General features: G+C 32.5%; 1 protein-coding gene across 2 annotated transcripts; it reads right to left on the bottom strand.

Annotated features, from left to right (window-relative positions):
• Nucleotides 1–3,357: 3,357 nt before the first annotated feature.
• Nucleotides 3,358–5,895, bottom strand: LOC139512469 (myeloid differentiation primary response protein MyD88-like). 2 transcript variants are annotated; one of them, XM_071300096.1, is made up of 4 exons: nucleotides 5,779–5,895; nucleotides 5,341–5,535; nucleotides 4,484–4,575; nucleotides 3,358–3,952 (listed from the first exon to the last, which is right to left on the bottom strand). In XM_071300096.1, exons 2-4 carry the CDS (start codon nucleotides 5,532–5,534, stop codon nucleotides 3,726–3,728), a joined length of 513 nt encoding a protein of 170 aa, XP_071156197.1. In that variant the 5' UTR covers nucleotide 5,535; nucleotides 5,779–5,895; the 3' UTR covers nucleotides 3,358–3,725. The 2 variants fall into 2 exon arrangements, with proteins under 2 accessions (XP_071156197.1, XP_071156198.1); XM_071300097.1 differs by having other exon boundaries at nucleotides 5,854–5,895.
• Nucleotides 5,896–18,855: the final 12,960 nt, after the last annotated feature.

Genomic DNA, 18,855 nt, shown 5'->3' with positions numbered 1-18,855 from the left:
AAATTGAATGGCTTAGTGCTATTAATTTCGACTGCATGTCTACACAGTTTCTGTTGTAATTAGTATACTTAATCTGCGTACACGTAGTCATTTTCGAAATTACAAAAGCGTGGTACGGTTTCTAAATGTAATTTGTATAAAGTTCAAGATTATTTTAGTAAAATCGGAATACAATGATTTGATCATCTTCGCTAGCCAAGGGTTACGATCCACTCCCGCTCTCTCCACCCTTGGCGGATTGAGATAAAATTTCGGAGACACAGGATAAGGATTTTCACTGGTTGCAGTCGAAACTCGCTGCATCCAATCAAAAAGCGTCTATAACATGATCATGTGTAAATGTAGAAGGTGTTTGTAAACAATTGCCACGTGTTTATCGTGCAACAAGTCTTTACATCCCTAAACATACGATTATATTTAGTGACAACTTGAATGTTTTTAATCAACTAATAGAAGTTCCTGTGTATATTTCATGCACAAATGCATGAATGTTGACATATATTTTCGTTTCCAGCTTTACCAAGTGTGTAGAATCTAGACGCTACCGTGTTTTTACCTCGAAATTGAAGAGTTCAAGTGCTACTATTGGTCAAGAATAATGTATTCGGAATGGGCGTGACATTAATCTTCCGATAGATGGCGCAACATTGTTTTCACAAATGTTGGCTTAATCTGCCAAGGGCGAAGAGAGCGGGAGTTGATCGTAACCCTTGGCTAGCGAAGATGTGATTTGATTCGTTTGATGTTTTTGAGCTTTTGGTTTTGCCGTTTGATCAGGGACTTGCCGTTTAGTAAGGGACTTTCCTTTTTGAATTTTCCTCGGCGCTCAGTATTTTTGTGACTTTTTGATTACTCTTATAAAAACATACTAATGAATGATTCCTGTTTTCAGAAATATTTATAATTGATACTTCTGCATATTTTTTCATCAATCGTTGAATACAAATTCAACACAAACGACAAAATCTGATAAATATTAATGTGTACAGTGTTGACATGAATACCAATGGTCATTTTTATAAATTTATGGTTTGCAAAAGTACGAGTTTTTCGAAATACTAAACGGATTTTCTTATCACAGGCATATATTACCTTAACCGTATTTGGCACAGCTTTTTTGGAGCTTTATATAGGTCCTCAATGCTTTGCAACTGTATACTTGTGTAACTTTCTAACTATTTTGATGTGAGCGTCACTGATGAGTCTTATGAAGAGAAATCGCGCGTCTCGCGTATCAAATTACAAGCCTGGTACCTTTGATAACTATTGATTAGACGATATTATTTGCCTAGACCATTTAAGAAAAAAATAAAGTCAACACGCTATAAATTCCATGCGTTTTTTCTGTCTTTACTTTCATCAGTAACGCCCAAAGCCGAATTTGAAGGTCAAGGATGTATGAGAACCGAACTTGGCATTTTAACGTCTAGTGACAAATTGTTAGTTGGGATACTCATCAGGATTGATGTTTGTCTTTTTGTTTTGGTCGCGGTATTCTCTTCTGTTGTACGATTAGTTTTATTTTATTACCCCTCTAGTATATTCTCTATTTTATATATGTCACTTCCCTTATTTATTTTTTTCGTCAGATCAGTATATGTGATAATATGTTTTACAAATACTATGTAATGATATATTTCTAAGTTATAATAGTATAACACATAATACATTTTATGTTTGGGACTCATTATTGTAAAATCAAATGGAAACCAATGCCTGAGGCTAGATGATCAGGCAATGTTCAATGTTAGGTCCATACATTTTACTGTTTATTTTTTATGATATCTCCATATGATCATAAATAAGTTGTGTATCAAGCATAATAAGGACTGAACGAATGAAGCTCGACTATTTTTTCATAAAGTTACAAGGACGTATATAGTGACTTGAAACTCTCCTTATGATCAACCAATTAGGCGTGCTGCATCAGAATTTCAACGGTGATGTAATTGTAACAACTCGTATATCTTGTCACGTAATTTGAAGTCTATAATTTCTTGTCAGCTACCATACCACGTCATACTAATTCTATTGATCGATAGGCTAATTAGTAATTCTTACGTATATATATATGCAAAAGAAATGTCATCTTCTCATTTCTACGTAAAGAAACAGGATATCCCACTTATTCAAAGTAGTGTACTTTACTATATATGATATTATATATACGTTCCATCAAATGATTCAACGTTGTGATAAATTTGTTTTTATCAATTAGGATATGGTCTTGAAAGCAACCACATCAAATCAAACTTTTTAATAAAAGTACCAAAAATATTTTATAATGAGTACATATGTAGTTATGTATTCGTTGTTGACAAAAACGTGACTGCGACACTCAACTACTTAATTTCTTCAAGTGTCTGTAGTACCCTCATATCTGTGATTGGGACGTTGACGTACACATGAATAGTTTTCTACTAACAATTTTAATTTAATAACAGCCGTATGACTTAAATTACAGGTGTATATCACAGAACACATATCGTATCTGTCAGTGGCGGATCCAGATTTTTTTCAAGGGGATGGGGGTTGGAACTGACTGTCTAAGAGGGGACCCTCTCCAGTCATGCTCAGTGATACACTATATAATCAACCGAGTTGTTCCCACAGAGGAGGGTGGTAGGGTGGTGGGCAACCTGGGCCCTGTAAATCAGCCTCTGTCTGTAGCTTTTAGATCTACAGACAAATCAGCCTATTCATTCCTCCGGTGCAGGGGTGAAAGATACCAGAGGAACATTCAAACTCATATATAAAAAAAAATGAAATGTCAACGCCGTGGCTAAAAAATAAAAATAATAACAGAAAAAAACAATTATAGCGCATAAGAGTATACAGGGTTTCCTCGAGCTCGTCCCGGGTAGAGTTTGGTGACCTTGGTCATGAAGATTTGTGTATGTCACTTGTGAAGAGTGTGTGCGTCATGTGAGTTGAGGAAACTGTCTCTAGAATTTTGAAAAAAAAGGTAGGCATATGTATTATTGTTGTGCCACCGCTACAAAGGGCTAAAATGCCATGTACATACTTAAATCCATGTATCCATATGTTTTTGGAGCAAACAATTTGTTAATGTATCGAATAATCTCTTTGGAGATAGTTTTCATTTCGTTTATTTTTTTATTTTTTTGTATGTGTCATCTATTCCATGTAGATTGCCTGGAATGTGTTAATACTTCGGTTTGTTGCTTACAAAGTAAGGATTGATAATGTTAATTATACGTGGACACATTGTGTACTCGAAATTTAAAGCCTTCTACAACGAGATAAGTGGGAAACTCCAAATATCTGTTGTCATTGAACTTGTTATAAGGGTACAGCTTTTATCTTCAAAGCTGAGGGGGAAAAAATGAACCATCATTTGATGTAACGGTATTTTAATTGATAAATAGTTATCAATTTTCAAATATAACAATTGTAAAATATAGAAAATAAAGAACATATATATCACAGGTTTCATATATCATAAAGAGTCTGACATGTATTGTATATAGACAACAAGTTCACAACGGGACTTTTTATATTTTCTTTTAAATACAACACTGGATACCGCCGTTTTAAATAATGTTGATTGTCCCAAATGAGGATTATGTAAAATGATAATCACAATTATAAACACGCTCACACTGGATCTCCACCCATTCTCTCTTCTGAACATGAATATTACGGGAACTTAATAATTAAATGACTAGATGTTCATTCAGCTTCAACAGTTATTGTCTGACTGTTCAATGTAATATATCCGGAAGTACAGACTTTCTAGTTGAACAAGGCATAAATTGTCTTCTACCCGATGCCGATCTTGTCTGTGTCAACCTCATGGACGAAGCAATTCTAGGCCAAACCCAACACCGCATATCTTTTTTGGTAAAGTCACATACAGTCACTGATTGTAAAATCGTCGGTAATTCGCAGTTTTCTATAAGTATTGGAATCAGTTTACTGTTTCTTCCAGCTGAAAGATGAATAAACAAAATATAAATATAATTTTCTATACTAGAGGTAAAGGTAAAGACTGTCGTATAAAAGAAAATTTACTGGAGGATTGACTTCAAATTGTAATCTGATAAAGTATATCTTTGCTTTCATTGTATACGTATATTTATTTATTTAAACTTCCCCTTCGATACAAGTTTTGCGCATATTAATACATAATCTCATTTTTTACGGTAAATGTGTATCATATAGATGTTTCGATTGCATCAACTTAAGTAAGCGTAGTCACTGTGACAGGAGCTATTCCGCCAGGAATTATATGTACTCTTGTTATCCAGATTTCAACTTTTTATTTTAAATTCTACTTTTTTTTATAAATATTATAGTTACTTTTTAGGGGCTGCTGTTAATTGCTCTAGCCATAATATTTTTTTCTGTCAATGTTTCTTCTCTCTTTTCTTTAAATTATTTTAATGGCGATAACGAGGAAAACAAAAACACAAAAAATATATAATTAAAACAAATAAATATCAATAAAAAAAGTACTTACAGGGATATTTGGAATGTACAAACGACAGCAAGAAACTTGTGACGTCGGATTGTAGAAGGTTTGGAGATATTACGACAACAGCACACCTACATCTGAAATAAGTAAAGTAACTTGTAATTATAATGTCATTCGCAGGAAACATATAGACGTCAAATATGAATTTCTTGACTACATAAAATACTATAATGTACTTTTATTTAAGCTATCAATCTTAAATCTAACTACTTTATAAAAAAAATAGTATCAGTCATAAACATTATGCTAATGTAATACAACAATCAACCAATAAAAGAAGTAACTTACTAATCAGTAATTAAAGGAATTCGTATTCAAAATATAAAAAATGAAGGAATACAACGAAATTTTAAAATTTGATACACATACAAATTAGGAATAGAGAAGATAAATTGTGGGGCTAATTTGAATATTTATTTAAGAAATTCGGGGTGAAATTATTAAATCATATCATATATAAATTGAAAAAAAAATGATTGATACCTTCAAATTAGAAAAGCTAATCAGATTTCAGAAAAAAAAGACTAATTTCAGGACTTTTTCAGAATTAACATAGAACAGTAACGTTACCAAAACACTTTTCAAACAAATAAGGATACATGAACTGATATATTCTTCCATTCTTCCCTTTTTTTGACAAGGGTTAAAGTTTTTGTATTAGCATTAGATTCACGGTCTTGTGTAACGTAATTTTGCACTCGAATATCCCCCCTTTTCCCCAACATGTAAATTTAACATTTAGATTAAAACAAATCATGAGTTGTAAGAATCTAAGAACCAATTGGGGCCTTTCCATTTTGAGTTTCGAAATAAAAAAAAGTAAAATATTTGTTAATACATACCTTTGAACCATAATTTTAGCAAGAACTTCAGTTTCATTGTCCTCAGTAGTTTGTAGATCTCTCCATGGTAAAAATAGTCTCAAGTTATATTTTGGTCCTTCTAAAATTCTCGCCATTTCCTGAACAAACTCCAGATCTTTTCCTTCTTCGTTATGAATCACAAAGGCGTCATAAGATTCTACCATTACACCCATTCTGTTGAAAAGAAAGACATATCATAGTTATAGAAACAATGAACAAGAATTGGACTAATAATCTTAAATATTTTTCAAAATTCGCACACTTTAGGCCTGATTGTTTTTTTTTGTTTTTTTTTTTGTTTTTGTTTTAAATAAATAGAAAGTTCTGTTAGTTTTATTATCAAATTTATTTTTTGCATTATGTTCTTTTCAGATACACTTATATGATATCAATTTTTACTCATGACTTAAAACATACCTGCAAAATATTAATTCAACTTTAGCGTTTGATAAATCGTACTTCTCTAACTTGATTTGCGAAGATATTACTTACAATATATACTATAGACTCGCTTATAAATACTGTTGGTATTTTATTTAAGTATTTTTAACAAGGACTTTAAATGGATCATTTGATCCAATCAAAATAGCGTTACCAATTATCATATAATAGATTAAATGTCATTGGTTGTTTATCGATAAAAGGTAAACACGGAAGTCCCAGTAAATATTCTACCTTGCAAGTACATTATTAAATCCCTTTGTTCATTAATATTATGAATGTTTCTGTGCATTCCTAATAATTTTAATGACTTTTACATCGATTATCGAATAAATGAGGAATAAGCAGAAACAATTGAATGTCATGTTGTTTACTTGGAGTACATGAGGTCGACGAACTCAAATGTAAACAGACGAACTATTTGTTTAAGCATATAGTACGATACTTTTTTTTTTCATCAAGGATTCTTCCGTGAAACTTTCGTACCTGGAACTTCTCGTTAGCAGACTATTGACATATCAACTCCTCTTCACATATTCCGGATAAATTGTGTCATTAATGTTTCGTTCCTGGTATAAATCTTTTTTTGAAATCGATGGAAATTCATCATATGTGAAACTCAACTATAAGTTTTCGTATTCATTTCCGAAAATTCCCGGATTATAGACAGTTTCGATACATTTCAATAAAAAAGTACGTATTGCAATTGTATTCTGTTTATTTATAATTTTTTTAATTTAAGATATGAAATATCAATATAAAAATGATTTATGCATCCTTGTCATTTTTGTTTATTCTGTTACCTATTGTGACATCGGACTCTGGCTTCTTTTTACTGATTTTATTGATTTCTGTGTGTTTGTTTAATCTACATTTGCTAGATGTTGGATGAGGATTGAGATCTAACAAATTATGTTGAATCCCGCCGCATTTTTGCGCCTGTCAAGAACCTCTGAACTTTGTCCATCTGATGAGTTAAGCCTTTTTCAACTGATTTTGATAGTTCGTTCTTATGTTGTACTGTTATACCACTGTCCCAGGTTAGGGGAGGGTTGGGATCCCGCTAACATGTTAGACCCCGCCACATTATTTATGTATGTGCCTGTCCCAAGTCAGGAGCCTGTAATTCAGTGGTTGTCGTTTGTTTATGTGTTACATATTTGTTTTTCGTTAATTTTTTTACATAAATAAGGCCGTTAGTTTTCTCGTTTGAATTGTTTTACATTGTCTTATCGGGGCCTTTTATAGCTGACTATGTGGTATGGGCTTTGCTCATTGTTGAAGGCCGTACGGTGACCTATGGTTGTTAATGTCTGTGTCATTTTGGTCTTAGTGGATAGTTGTCTCATTGGCAATCATAGCACATCTTCTTTTTTATATTGGTTAGTCTTGTAAATATTTTTTTTAATTTTTTTAATTTTATATGTTTCGGAGTTCATATTCGATGAACTTATGTACATTATATATCAAGGGGCTATAATAAACCCAAACAAACAGCATTGTATTCAATTAATGATAATTTGTTCCACTAACAAATCATAGTTGAACACAAAATATAAACGTTTGTTTTGTTTACATTCAAATATTAAACTAATAAAAAAGTATCATGTTGTTCTTTGGATTTTGAACATTTGTTACGAAAGATTGATTATGTCTGCTTATTCCTATATATGATTTGTGAAACCCTTCGATATTTGTTAGTTCTTAATGTTCTCCAACTTCGTACTTCATTTGGTCGTATCATTTTCATTCAAGCGTCACTGATGAGTCTTATGTAGACGAAGCGCGCGTCTGGAACAAATGTGGAATATTAACTTCTTATCCTGGTATTTATGATGAGTTGATATTCATACAGGAACATATCACGATAAATAAAAAAAGAATCTAGCAGTATTCTTCTTCATCTTAAGTTCTGTTATATAAATGAAATTCTGTCATTGAATTATTAAGACTTTGCTGAATATATTAATCTCTCACATCCAATTGAACTTATACATAAAATTTATATTGAATGTGTATCATCTGAGGCATATAAAATCATGGTAGTGACAAAACATCTAAATTCCCTTCTTTTTTTTTTAAATCGTCAACTGTAATTGTTTTTAAAACTTTTTTTGAAAGTTTATTGACTCCAAGAAACAACTGTGTTCCTCGTCAGAAAAGGACACAAAAGTATAGAATTCAAACAGGCTAATCATATATGATTTACAAACGAATTAGCAATTATTTGCAGATAACAACAGATATGTTTCAATTGTCATAACTACAAAGTAATATCACAAAAATACTGAACTCAGAGAAAAATCAATTCGGAAAGTCCATTATCACATGGCAAAATCAAATAACAAAACGCATCAAAAACGAATGGACAAGAACTGTCATATTCCTGACTTGGTAGAGGCATTTTCAAATGTAGCTAGCTAAACCTCTCACTTGTATGACAGTCGCATCAAATTCCATTAAATTGTCACCGATGCGAGAACAAAACAAACAGACACAATAGGTAAAAATGTCAAAAACAGGGGTACAGCAGTCAACATTGTGTTATCATCTTAATCACTATAAAAAACAAATGTAACGAAGAAGCACAAAAAGACATACATCAAATTAACATCCTCATTTTGATTTGATTATATTATACGATTTTATTTGTCTATGTAAAATGCACCCATCAAGGAAGGAGGGTTTTGAGTACTGGTGTAAAATTGCGCGTTTGAAATTCGCACAGGTAGACATGAAATAATTTTGTCGTTCAAAGTATGACGTGATGCATAAATACAGTCACGCAAAATAGATATAACAAACACTGACCTGACAGTTAAAGTAATATTAATAAATAACATAATTTTGTCATTCAAAGTATGACAAGATACATAGGTACAGAGTCACATCATAAAATAATTTTGTCGTTCAAAGTATGATGGGATACATAAGCACAGAGTTACGTCAAAAGGATATCTCAAAAAAACAGACTTATCAGATCAAAAACAGACTTATCAAAAAACAGAACAATCCAGTTTCCTTTCCGCAAAAGGTAATCTACCGAATTAGACTTTTGTATGTGTGTTTGAATTAATATGAGCTACCCATGTGTGTCACACGTGGATCAGGACATGCTAACACTTCCGGAGCACCCGAGATCACCCTTAGTTTTTGATGGAGCTCCTGTTACACAGACTTTAGTTACCATGCTGTGTTGCTTGTTGTTCTTGTTTTCTTTTTTAACAATGGCGTTGTCAGTTGATTTTCGCCGAGTTTGTATGTCCCTTTGATATCCTTCGCATCCGTTTTGTTTTGAATGCAAGTGAAATAAGTTGCAACTTCATTACATACTATTCAATTCATACAAACATTTCAATCACATGAAATATTAAGGACACCATAACCAGTTGGTTGATTGTAATGTAATATCTGTGTAACACATGCTAACGGATATGTTCGATTTGTCTTAACAACAATTCCGTCTTTTTTCATTGATTGTTCGTCAACAAAAAAGAATTATCTATTTGTACATACCACGAGCAACATGATGGATGCTTCATTTAAAGAATGATCTGCTTACCCTTTCGCGGGGCATCTAAGACAAACCCGTGGGGTTGTTTTTGCGTAGCTTTAAGATTTAATGTAGCGTTTTGTGGACTGTTTGTGTACGACCTGCACGTTACATAAGTAAACCAGTTTGGATCGAAAGCGGCATTTTGATCTGAACAGCTCTTGAACGCCTGAAACATCGATTTTAGGTAATTTTCAGACTTCAAATCTATTTTCAGACATCAGTACTGAATTGACCGAAAATGCAAATGCTGAATTACTGCAATAAGAAAGTATAAAAAATTACTGAAAAACTGATCATGACTGACAAATTTATTGTTCAGACTTTTCATCTGTCGTTAAAATCAAAGTTATCGTTTAAGACCTAAATTTCATTTACTAGTGATTATTTAAATGATGCTATTGAAATAAGGATCTTAGTGGTAGAGCTGGATTCATCATCTCTTTCCCTTTTTGAACATCCTCTTAATTTTACTGATTTTCAGTGTACAATGTTGGAAAAAATAAGGAGATTTGGTGTGATTGACAATGATACAATTTTTCCACCCTGAACGTTCTTATGAACAACACGACCTCAAAAAAAATGCATGTAGTTTTAGGCCTTAAAGAAAATACAGCAAAATCAATTTAAACTCTTTCAAAGCAAAGAAATAAATGTGAACAAAAGTCAAAAGTCAAATCACATTTGCAAAACCGCACAAAAAAATCCTTCCCAGAACCCTCCCCGGCTAGAATCTAATGTTCGTCCCCTTTATGTACTTTTTTAGGTTCTGATTGCAGGGGCCAACTAAACGACCACATCATGCCTATAACTTTATTTCTAAAAAGGCATGCATGAACATCTCGATTTCAAAAAAATATGCAAAGATTTAACAAAACATCACTACGAACCTTTTCAATATTATTATAAACTATCAGCGTAATCGTCTATAGTATTACATGTACATGTATGTCCTTATTTTTGTTTTGGGCATGCGAAATTCATGCTAACTGATTAGTTATGTTTACCCCTTCGTTGTTTACTATGACATGTTAATGTCATTTATATAAAGGACTTTACTATTTATGTACAATAGGTTCATATTTATGTTGATTGTTTTAGGAGAAACATTAACATAAAACTAATTAAAGGGAAGACCACTCTTTTAATTTGGAAACTCTAAAGCATTTGCCTGACACTTAAGATACCAATTTTATTGAACCAGATACGCAATTAGACAAGTATTGTCTCTGGTGTGATGCTCAAGTCTAGGCTATTTGATAATTCAAATCATTATATAAATATTGAAGAGTTAACAAAAACAAATAGGAACAAAAGTATTGCCAAACCAGGACAAGAACAGATAGCTATGTACGAGGGAGATACATCCCTTAAATCAAAATTATTTCCAAAGTTTTATTACAGCAAATTTCCATCGAAAAATGTCCGTAAATTCATGCTAATACCGAAGTACCTTATATTCGTATGATGATACCTCCAAGAACTAACAGCAAAGGTTTCAATGCAGTGGTAGAAATTACATTAACGGTAACGGTAACAATCTTACTGCGACAAATGCGCACTTCGACAATAAATGTATCTCTAGTGATGCTGAAAGCCAAATTATTTGAAAATGAATAATATTGTTATAAACATCGAAGGGATGATAATACTAGTATATTGCTGAAAGGTTCGTATACTCTCAATATGAACTTTAAATAATATATATTCAATCAATTGTACAACCATTATCCCCACTTCAAGGGAGCAAATATAATGTAGGAATATTATGGAATTAAATTCATACATCTGCATGTAAAAGAGATTATGCACGCATGATTATGATATATGGTTTTATATTTAAGTTAATGGTCCAACTTTTTCATTATCAAAATAAGTGAGAGGTTATTAATGACCGGAATGTCCTTTTAAGACCCACTATAAATCCAATAAGGAAGCGAATAAGCAACTTATAAAATTAAATAGAAAAAGATGTTCTATTACTTTTTGATTGCTTTCAACATTTTCCTTGATATGTTATATAATGGTCATAAACATAAATTTGTTATGTCAATATATGCATGTATATATAAAATAAACATGGGATGTTTCTCAAAACCTAATGTGTACAAGTTTAACCTTTGTAAACATTTACGGAGTGGTTTGCTCTTTTTTTTTAATAACGTCATCTTATGTTTTTGTAATTTTGTTTTTAGAGAAAGCGATAGTTATATTTGCCTACACATAATTGTTATTTCTCAAATTTCCAGATACTTTTTAGAATTTCAATTTCATCATAACTATCAAATGCGACAAGGGAAAATGCTCCATTCTGAGGGTCACATAATAGTTACTCTAAAAATAGGAGATTATATTCGATCTAGTTGATTACACAGACACTAAACACCCTTCATTTCGACTGAATAGTTTTACTCTCTTTTTCTCTATTATGAACTCTTTGTGTACGGTGAATGTAAAGTGATACTGTCGACATCGCCTTCATCTAAAATACACAGCGAGAGTAATCCATACATTAATAATTTAAATTTACCATAACTACTATGTTGACGTTATACTTTTTGAAAGGGGCCTTTGAAACCATGTCTGGCATTGTGTCGCTGCATGTTATCGATTAAGGTAAGTATAGACTGAATCATACATATTTAACTAATGATCATACTCTTAAGTCATTGAATCCAAGATTACGTCGATGAACATTTTCCTTGGATAATGTGTGTTATAACTTCAAACTTTTGGAAAACAGGAAGTCATAACATATAGTACGGTGACCGAGTAAGGAAAAGTCGCTTATTTAAAGAGTTTAATTGTCATTCGGACTATACGGCTATAAATCCCAATATTGGTAGTTCAAAAGGTAAACTAAACATTTTGACTTGTCGTCAAAAAATCGTACGGTTCAATTTTTGTAAAATGGGCTTTGTAGTACGTTAGTTTACTTGAGAGAAAATCGACTTTGAAAAGTTTTGAGGTCTACATTATAAAAGAACATCCGTGATATGATTTCGGTTATCATAAACAGTGTTATAACACCTTATGTTAAAGATTTCAAATAAATTTTAGCAAATTAATCCGTCATTAAAAAGTTTTTGTAAAAGTTTAACACTACGAATATTTTGCATTTAATAATAAAATTAACGGTACTAATTTTGTTGCACCAGATGCGCATTTCGACAATACATGTCTCTTCAGTGATGCTCGTGGCCTAAATATTTGAAATCCAAAGCTTATATAAAAGATGAAGAGCTATAATCCAAAAGGTCCAAAAAGTAAAGCCAAATTCGTGAAAGGAATCAGAGCTTTGCATGAGGGAGATACATTCCTTAATTTATAATAATTTCTATCATTTTGTAACAGTAAATTTTAATAACACAAAAAAATCCGTATTGTCATGCCAGTACCGAAGTACTGGCTACTGGGCTGGTGATACCCTCGGGGACTAATAGTCCATCAGCAGAGGCATCGACCCAGTGGTAGTAATAAAATTAACGGTACTAATTTTGTTGCACCAGATGCGCATTTCGACAATACATGTCTCTTCAGTGATGCTCGTGGCCTAAATATTTGAAATCCAAAGCTTATATAAAAGATAAAGAGCTATAATCCAAAAGGTCCAAAAAGTATAGCCAAATTCGTGAAAGGAATCAGAGCTTTGCATGAGGGAGATACATTCCTTAATTTATAATAATTTCTATCATTTTGTAACAGTAATTTTTAATAACACAAAAAATCCGTATTTTCATGCCAGTACCGAAGTACTGGCTACTGGGCTGGTGATACCCTCGGGGACTTATAGTCCACCAGCAGAGGCATCGACCCAGTGGTAGTAATAAAATTAACGGTACTAATTTTGTAATAAAGTACGTTTCAATTCAATTTAAGCATTTCTTTTTACGCAAAATATAAAATAATCAACATTTATATGATATTTTACACCTTTATTAATCAAATTCATTTATCTCAGAAGGATTATTTCAGCAATCAAGCCAGACACAAGTCTTAACGCGCATATGTAGGAGCTATTCGAAGCTCATATACAGCTTCTTATAGATACACATAGATGGCGACTTTGCTATTAGACAGACGCCTGGATATTTTAACCGTATATGGACCGACATGACGACGAGAAAAAAAAACGTTATAAAAGCCTCAAGGGGATCAGGTGGCACTGTAGGGATAACAAATCAAAAGTCTGAGCTTGTTTTATCCTTTGATTTTGCCATTTGATTAGAGACTTTCCGTTTTGAATTTTCCTCGGAGTTCAGTATTTCTGTGATTTTGTTTTTGTAAGATGGACCTTAACTAGACATTTCCCAGAATCCCTTAGTCGTGTAATGCTGGAAAAGCCTGGAATTGCTTCAAAAATGCAAATTCACACGAGGAAACAAAACCAACAGCAATAAAAGAGATGAAGTACATGGTATTGCCATTGTGAACCATCTGAATGGACCTTGACTGATATCTTAGATGTGGAATCTCATCCTCTATGTCTTATCAATATCTCTTCTGGAATGCATGCTACAAGAGATATTAAAAATTATTTGCTCACAGCTATCGATGAAGGCTTGAACATATCTAGACATTTAATAACTAGTTCTCTTTCTTATAGTCCAATATCAAAGTCAAAACTAAAAACGTTTGAAAACATGACCACAAAAACAAACCTTAGTCTCTGATGCATGATTTTTTATTATTAATTGGTTTTGGCTTTTAACTAGCTGTCAGTAACTGCGAGTACTCTCAAATCGTATTTTCTTGTTAATTCGACCTGTTGATACTGTTTATAATGCTTTTTTGTCATTTTTTATTTATACGGATCTTGTCTGTACACCAGCTTTGATTATTTGTAATATCTTCACTTATTCTTACAACATTTGTATAAACTTCAAGATTATAAAAAACCGGTTTTTTCTAAAGTGAACATTGATTGGTTAAATATTTCTCAGTCATGTCCTGTTTTTGAATTTGTTTGTTAGCTTTTTGGTCATGAATGTTTGTCTCTAATATTTAATTAACTGTGCATTTGTATTCAGATATCGCAGATCAAATTTATTCGTTCATTGTTTAATCATACGTTTTTTGATTGAGTTAAGTCTGCCAATTGATATTTTATCGTATGTTTTTCTTTGTTGTGATGTTATGCTATTGTTTCAGAAAAAGGGAGAAGGTTTGGATCCATTAAAACGTTTAATCCCGCTGCAAATGTTTGCACCTGTCCTAAGTCAGGAATCTGATGTACAGTAGTTGTCGTTTGTTTATGTAATATATACGTGTTTCTCGTTTCTCGTTTTGTTTATATAGATTAGACCGTTGGTTTTCCCGTTTGAATGGTTTTACACTAGTAATTTTGGGGCCCTTTATAGCTTGTTGTTCGGTGTGAGCTAAGGCTCCGTGTTGAAGGCCGTACTTTAACCTATAATGGTTTACTTTTTAAATTGTTATTTGTATGGAGAGTTGTCTCATTGGCACTCACACCACATCTTCCTATATCTACTTAAATGTAAATCGGGGGAAATATTTTCTAGTCACATAATCCAGAACTTGTATTCAGACGCGTACATGCACTGATTTTGGTAAACTGTAGGGATTATGTTGCAGTAGAAAATGTGCTACCGCACCCTGTAGGTCCCATTTCAATTTCCCTTCTTCACGATGACGGCACCATGAGAAAATCATGCAAGTCTGATTTGGTGAAGCAATATGAATCTGAAGTACCAGATTTGTACCATCACTCACAATTTACATCAGATATGATATGGCATTGGTTCAACGTATTGATGTTACGAAAAGTAAAACATTCGGTGATCTTGCAGCTCACTATTAGAAAATATGTTCCAATGCTTTTCTATATAGCGCACACAGTAGTAGATGTTAAGATCGCCACGACATGAACAACTCTATAAAGTCTGCTGAAAGGGAACGCCGCACAAAGACAACAGCTTCGACCAAAGTGTATCAGATTTTGAAAGGAAAAGTATTCATGACGGGAAGAAGATTGAAGGGAGAAGTATTCATGACTGGATGAAGATTTAAGGGAGAAGTATTCCTGACTGGAAGAAGTTTCTTTCTGTTAAAGAAAACACACAGGCTCTCCTTAATTTCTTTGGTAGTTTTATTCTTTAAAACTTTGACAAATCCCCTATGATTCCACCTGATTGTAAGCTTTACTTAGCCGGGACGTTTGTAAATCCCGAAAAGTTATTTATACTAACACTAATAATGACTGTCGTAACTTGTTTAGGATTCAAGAGGAGGCCGATACTCGTATGATACTCAATGCCTTCAACATTGAAACTAAGTTTAGAAAAATGGGAAAGAGCGGGAGAACAATTATACGGACTTCTAATACAAATGTGATTGTTCTGTGTTTTTCGCTACTACAAACATATCACACATACAAGCGAATTGTGGGTGCAGATGGAGAACATTAGCAGTGTAAAGGATTGGCGACCATTTTTACCCATTTACCAATCATGTGCCTGTCTTTCCCAAAAATTTGGAAACTATTGCCCGATGTACATGCACTTACCAGATGCGACACAACTTCGTCTCTGTTTGAAGTAGGTAAAAAAATGTCTACAAAGCACGACTTTTTCAGTGGTTTGCAGAGCTTCGTTAATATTGACAAAGATGAAGTCCTTGGGCTTGAAAGTAAATTTGAGAGCTTTTGTTGCGAAAAATCTCTTTAAATCATTTCATCATGATATTTATGAAATGCGCATCAAGCTTGCAACCAGTAAAGATGTAAGTTTAGTCAGGTTACCTCCGTTTCAGTTGCTTCGTTTCAAACTAAAATTTGGACCGCATTACACATTGCTAAACCTCCTATTCCGTCACCTTTAGATTGGTGAGAGTTATATGATTCATTACACTCCGTGTATTTTACAGGGCATTTGTCAGCAGAATTATTAGGGGATCTTGTGTTTTCATGTAAGGAAAATCTAAAATCTTTATGTAAAAAGTCATGTGTTTGTTCACAACAAAACCTTGCATGTTCGGAGCTTTGTTCCTGTAAAGGGTCAGAATTATGTAGAAATTTCCAATCATGATCCTTGACAGATGAACCAGAAGATACTCTTAGCTTAATTCTGTTGTATGAATCTCTTTATTTGTATTTTTTAATTGCAACTGTTTTCGAGGTAAATGTATTGAGTGGTTTTAAGTTTTAATGAATAACATGAATGAGCTTTTGCAAGATGATAGTAGGCTTCAGGTAAAAATAATATTTATCATTTATTGCTGAGGTTGAATGTCAGCCGGCAAGGTAACTACTGTAATATTAACAGAATATGTGTTTATCTTGTAGAATAGAACAAGTGTTTGAAAAACGCCAATTTCCATGATAAATCAACTTCCTTTTATTTTTACATTTTCGAGATAATTCATTGATAATAGATTTAAAAAAATGTCTGTATCTGAAATCTGAAATTAAACCTAAATTATTGTATATATCTTCAAATTTAGAAAATATGGCAGAAAAAATAATTTGATTTTTGACCTTATTTTATGCATAACTGTTACCACATTTCTTTTTGACGACATCGATATTTCAAAAGTACTCATTTTTCCGAATCCAATGATTTATAATATAGCCATATAATATGTCTGACGATTAAATCTAAACAATATTATGTCTGGTCACCGTACTAATAGTCGTTTTCTGACATGCTAAAACTCAACATTATCATGATCAAGCTGCTCACCTAATATGTAAAGTAATCCCTTTTATAGAAGCCAACTGAAGTTTGACTAAAACCATTCTTGCACAAAAAGTATCGCAATCAATTTTAAAATTAAACCAGCAAACAGGAATTGGTGACAGGGCACACGTTACATGTATTCATTTACACACGCTACCACTCAATATAATCCATCTATAGACTAAATGAAAATTCATTATGTTCCATAGCAGCTACGAAACGTTTGACGAACATTTTCTTTGTGCAATAAGTTTCATATTATCATGTTATCATATAACAGGAAGTATGTAGAAATTACTACAACATAGCATTATCAAGCAGCAGACCACATTTAAAGGCACTCCCTGTCATAACAGCTTGAAATCTTTGAAAAAAGTTATCTACTCTGACAAGCTCTTTTGGAAGAACGAACGCAAATCATAAATATCAAACAATAACATATCAGTGAGGGTTGTGTAAAGGAATGAGTGTACAAAGCTACAATTTTCGTTTATTATATGTTATAAAGGAGGGGCGAAAGATACCAGAAGAACAATCAATATAAACTCTTAGATCGAAGATAAACTGACAAAACCATGGCTAAAAAAGAAAAAGACAAACAGACAAATAATAGTACACAGTGAAAAAACACACAAAACTAAAGACTAAGCAGCACGAATCCCACCAAAACTAGGGGTGATCTCCGATGCTCCGGAAGGGCAAGCAGATCCTGCTGCACATATATAACTGATGATATAATTAATTCTTTCAAACTAAGCATGAAATATTATGTTTACTTTGACCCTTAAGTCACATAAAAACAATTATTTTATTTCTTACTATTTAGACAGAACTACAAAACATAGATTCAAAAGAGCGTTCAACCGAATATATACAAACACTTTAGAAACATAATAATGAATGATTTTTACTTCAATTAAGTAAAAAGTAAAATCAAAAAAACCGAACTCCGAGACATTTTCTTTATGTAGAAAATGATGGGTTAAACCTGGTACTATAGCTAGCTAAATCTTTAACTTGTATGACATCGCATAAAATTTTATCATATTGACAACGATATGTGAACAAATCAAACAGACACAATAAGTAAAAATGTTAAAATTGTGGGTACAGCAGTCAACATAGTATAAAATCTTAATCACTAAAAATACAAACAAATATATAACAAAGAAACTAAAAAAGACATATAGACAAAGCACATTAGCAAAAAAATTAAAGACAAGAATACAAAATTTTACCGTAGCACAGTAACACAATGACGGGATGTATAAGTACAGAGGCACGTCGAATGGATATCACTAAAAATGAAATAAACAGTAAAGTAATATTCAAAAAGACAAATAAAAGAATACTATAAAACGTTATAAAGATGATAAACAACGTCAGAACACAGACTCTATACTGCAAAACCATATCATCAAAGTATTGGTATCTTCCGATGATTTTTTTTTTAGAAAAAGGACGAAACGTTCTTTGACATATCCCTCGTTCATCAATTTTCTACTCAGACATTGGTGACGCTTTACAAAGTCTGAGTATTAGCTGCAGCTCTTGAATACCGATGTATATCCCATATGGAAGTGAATTTGACATATTGCTACTATGGTTGGGGAAATTGATAATTTCAAAATTGAAATCGTCTCGTTTGTCATAGATTCTGGTACTTAGATGACCGTGTATGTCAAATTCGTAAGTAAGTAAGCTACTATTGATAACATGGCAACTATTTGTTGGTAAAATTTGTACAAAATAAAAAGATTTAGAGAAAGTAAGAAAGTCTAAAATTACGTGAAAAAACTTTTA

This window comes from Mytilus edulis, chromosome 2 (assembly GCF_963676685.1).
Source record: "Mytilus edulis chromosome 2, xbMytEdul2.2, whole genome shotgun sequence".
Classification (NCBI taxonomy): domain Eukaryota; kingdom Metazoa; phylum Mollusca; class Bivalvia; order Mytilida; family Mytilidae; genus Mytilus; species Mytilus edulis.
The sequence above is the reverse complement of the archived record's forward strand: the minus strand, read 5'-3'. Positions and strand labels throughout refer to the sequence as shown.

Excerpts from the sequence above, each read along its gene's own strand:
- LOC139512469 (XM_071300096.1), bottom strand. The coding sequence starts at position 5,534 with ATGGGTGTAATGGTAGAATCTTATGACGCCTTTGTGATTCATAACGAA. Across the intron at positions 4,576-5,340 it reads GCTAAAATTATGGTTCAAAG|ATGTAGGTGTGCTGTTGTCG; the intron begins GTATGTATTAAC and ends TACTTATTTCAG. Across the intron at positions 3,953-4,483 it reads TGTACATTCCAAATATCCCT|CTGGAAGAAACAGTAAACTG; the intron begins GTAAGTACTTTT and ends TTCATCTTTCAG.